General features: G+C 44.1%; 1 protein-coding gene across 1 annotated transcript in view; it reads right to left on the minus strand.

Moving 5' to 3' along the window:
• The window catches only part of CMYA5 (cardiomyopathy associated 5), a 46,924-nt gene extending 46,615 nt beyond the window's left edge, over positions 1 to 309 (minus strand). The window contains exon 1 of the mRNA XM_009884236.1: positions 100 to 309. Coding sequence (XP_009882538.1) covers positions 100 to 254 — 155 coding nt within the window. The 5' untranslated portion in view covers positions 255 to 309. The remainder of the gene's footprint in view (positions 1 to 99) is intronic.
• Positions 310 to 3,112: the final 2,803 nt, after the last annotated feature.

The raw sequence follows: 3,112 nt of genomic DNA on the forward strand, positions 1-3,112 counted from the left end.
GGGGTCCCAATCGTGGCATCCCCCCGCCCTTCCGGGCTTGTGCTTTGGGATGAAGCTGCCAGCTGCCCCCGAGGCCGCGAGTCCCTGGGGAGGCAGTACCTGTTAGTCAGTTCCTCTGCTTCCCCGGGGTCCACAGCCTCCTCCTCCTCTTCTTCCTCTTCCTCCTCCTCCTCTTCTTCCTCTTCTTCCTCATCCTCTACGAAGGAGGAGGTCTCAGACGCCCTGTCGCACTGGGCGCCGCGGTACCCCTCCATGCCCTCCCCAGCTCAGGCCCTCGCCGGTGATTTTTACCCCCGACCCTGTCCTCCCCAGGGTAGCCTGAAGCAACTGTCATCCCCAGCAGCTCTCGCTTCTCCTGACTCAGGGCAGGCTTTAAATAGCAGGCAGCGAACTCACAGCGCCGAGTGGCTGCTGGTCCCACCCCAGGCCCGAGCACCAACCGGGTGCCAGGACACGTGGTGAAACCCGACGGCCATCTCTCCCTCTGCTCGTCCCCTCGGCCTGCCCGCCGCGTGTCCGCGCAGTGGGGACGGGGCAGCCCGGCGGCGGCAGGGGGAAGGGGCTGCGGCCCCAGCAGGCCGTCTCAAGCCACCCCTTGAGAATTTGGGGTGGACGGCACAGGGGAAGAGGAAGGAGAGCTTTCTGGTGGGCCCCCCCAAGAAAGGTGCACTTAGGGCGTTCAAAAGCAAGTCCTGACCCGGAGAACACTCGGAGCACCTCAAATTTGAGCTAGAGGTGTCACATACACCTGCTAGTGGATGAGCCTTGGAAACACACCTTCAGTAATCAAAACAGTACCACGAGAGGTATCAGATGCACAATAGTTTTTAACAACACACAGGAAACATATTTGAAGCCCCAAATTTGTCAACGTGTTAAATCACTGGACATTCCAAATTTCCTCTTTGAGTGGAGCCAATTTGCATTTAAAGCAAAGACAAACTACATTATCATGTAGGTTTTAGGTTAATCCACATTTACTGTTTATTATTCTGCATTTCTCACAAAATGCGGTGCTTTTCACAGACAAAATGGACATATTTCCAAGCTGTACTAGCCAAAGTAATGGCTGCATTTAAAATTACTTTTTAGAAGAGGGGGAGAAGCACCGATTTGATTCTAAATAAAGAACTGGCAAGTTATTTCAGGTATAAAACATTGTATACACAGTATAAATCTAATCCCCTTTTCCTTTTCATTTTTATTTTTCTTCAAATATATAACTAGTTATAGATCAGTCAGCAAATTCTTCCTTGTGTTTTATGTACAGAAACACCCAAGCAGGCATTTGAGTACAAGCTTTCGCGGCAATGCTTAATAAAAATTCTACTGACAGATTCAGTTGAAGTAAAATATTTCCTAAACAGTACATACAGATAAAACCTGATGGCTCTCTTGACCTACCCACTAAGGTACACAATTTACAAGGTTAGGACGTAAGTTCTCAAGAAGTGTACCTGAAACAGATATTAACTTAAACTCCAGATTTTATCATGAGCACAGAGACAGTGTACGCAGCACAATGAAATTTAAGGTAGAGGACTTCACATTCTTTACACTTGGAAGACAAGAGCATCACAATCTTCTAGAAATGCTTATATATGAAGCATACATATGTTGCACAAGTTTTGATTCAGCCTTCAGCATAGCAAGAAGGTGAGTACCCTTTTACCAGAATGCCTTCAAATTATTTCCAGACCTACCGGTCTTCCTTCTGTACTTAAATTGACCTGTACGTTGACCAAAACAGCATATTCTTTCATGCTCTTCCTACAACCATAATATGCTGTAAAACCAATGAGGGGAAGATTTACATCAAAACACAAAAGGATTAGAGAAAACAAGACAAACCTAACAAAAAGAAACACTACAAAAGACATGTGAGATAACCCAGAGCAAGTAGAGTCCATTAAATCAAGAGTGACATTCTCTGATGGACTTAAATTTAACACCAAATATACTGTGAATTGAGTCCAGTGACCCAAGTTCAAGGAAAGCATTGGTTCCAAATAAGCACTTGGAACAGTATTCACAAGCACTAATTTCAGGTTATCTACAAATCATCTTACATCCTTTTATCATGTCGGCCCATTTATCTCAAATAACCATGTCACCCTTCAATTTGAGCCTTAAAATTGGTTTATATTGAATTCTTTGTAAGGGAATTCTTAAAAATAACCTCTTATACTGTCAGAACACCTTAAGGTACAGAGAGTACACTTACACAATCACATTTTAGGAAAAGTGAGAGCAAGAGAACTAGAAGAGAAACTTCAAGATTCACAGTGTACAGCCTATGCCGGTTCTGGCACTACTGTTGCCAAATGGGAAGCTCTCGCTAACATTTGGTCCTCCTGTACACCTCTGAACCTGTTAATTAAACACACTGCTAGAAGACTAAAGAGAGTTCCTAAAATCCTAGACAAGACACTAGCAATTTCTGACATTATATAAGGTGAGAAACGACGGGCAAGCCCAATGCCAAAATGTGTAGTCAAAACTAGACCTAAACAGAACTGAACTAAAGCATTTTTATTTCAACGCAGTAAGAAGCCTCACAGAAGTTAGCATCTTGCACACACACTGAAACCTTGGTCAGCCATGAAAAACACCTTTTACCAAAGGTCTCCCAGAAAAAATATTCCTACTAGGGCGTACGCTAAGGGATAGGGGTGTGAAGGTTTTCATTGTGAAGTTGAGGAGACGGGAAAACTTCACACTAAGATTTATGATAGCCATTAGTGGATTTCTCACTCTGGATACCTGCCCAGAGTAGATGAAAATCCAGGTCATTAAACCTCTGAACAACTTCAGACTACACAGAACTGAATCGAAAGTTAGTTAAAGTTCAGCTCCTACTCACACTCCCCAAGCCGTTTATTTTGTGGTATTTTATCTGAAGCTTTCCGATGAGAGTTGCAGCCCACCATTTAACAAATATAATTGTTTGTTCAGTGTTGTTCCAGTTGTCTGGCACTTCCATGGAAAACGGTACTGCTTGTTTGCCTTGACAGAAGAATAATATGATATGGCATCTGGTGAAATTTGTTTTCAAGACCTCTCAGATTATTTTTTAGTGTGTGAGAGCACTGCCACTTTCCGTGCTCTCGCC

This window comes from Charadrius vociferus, unplaced genomic scaffold, assembly GCF_000708025.1.
Source record: "Charadrius vociferus isolate BGI_N301 unplaced genomic scaffold, ASM70802v2 scaffold183, whole genome shotgun sequence".
NCBI lineage: Eukaryota > Metazoa > Chordata > Aves > Charadriiformes > Charadriidae > Charadrius > Charadrius vociferus.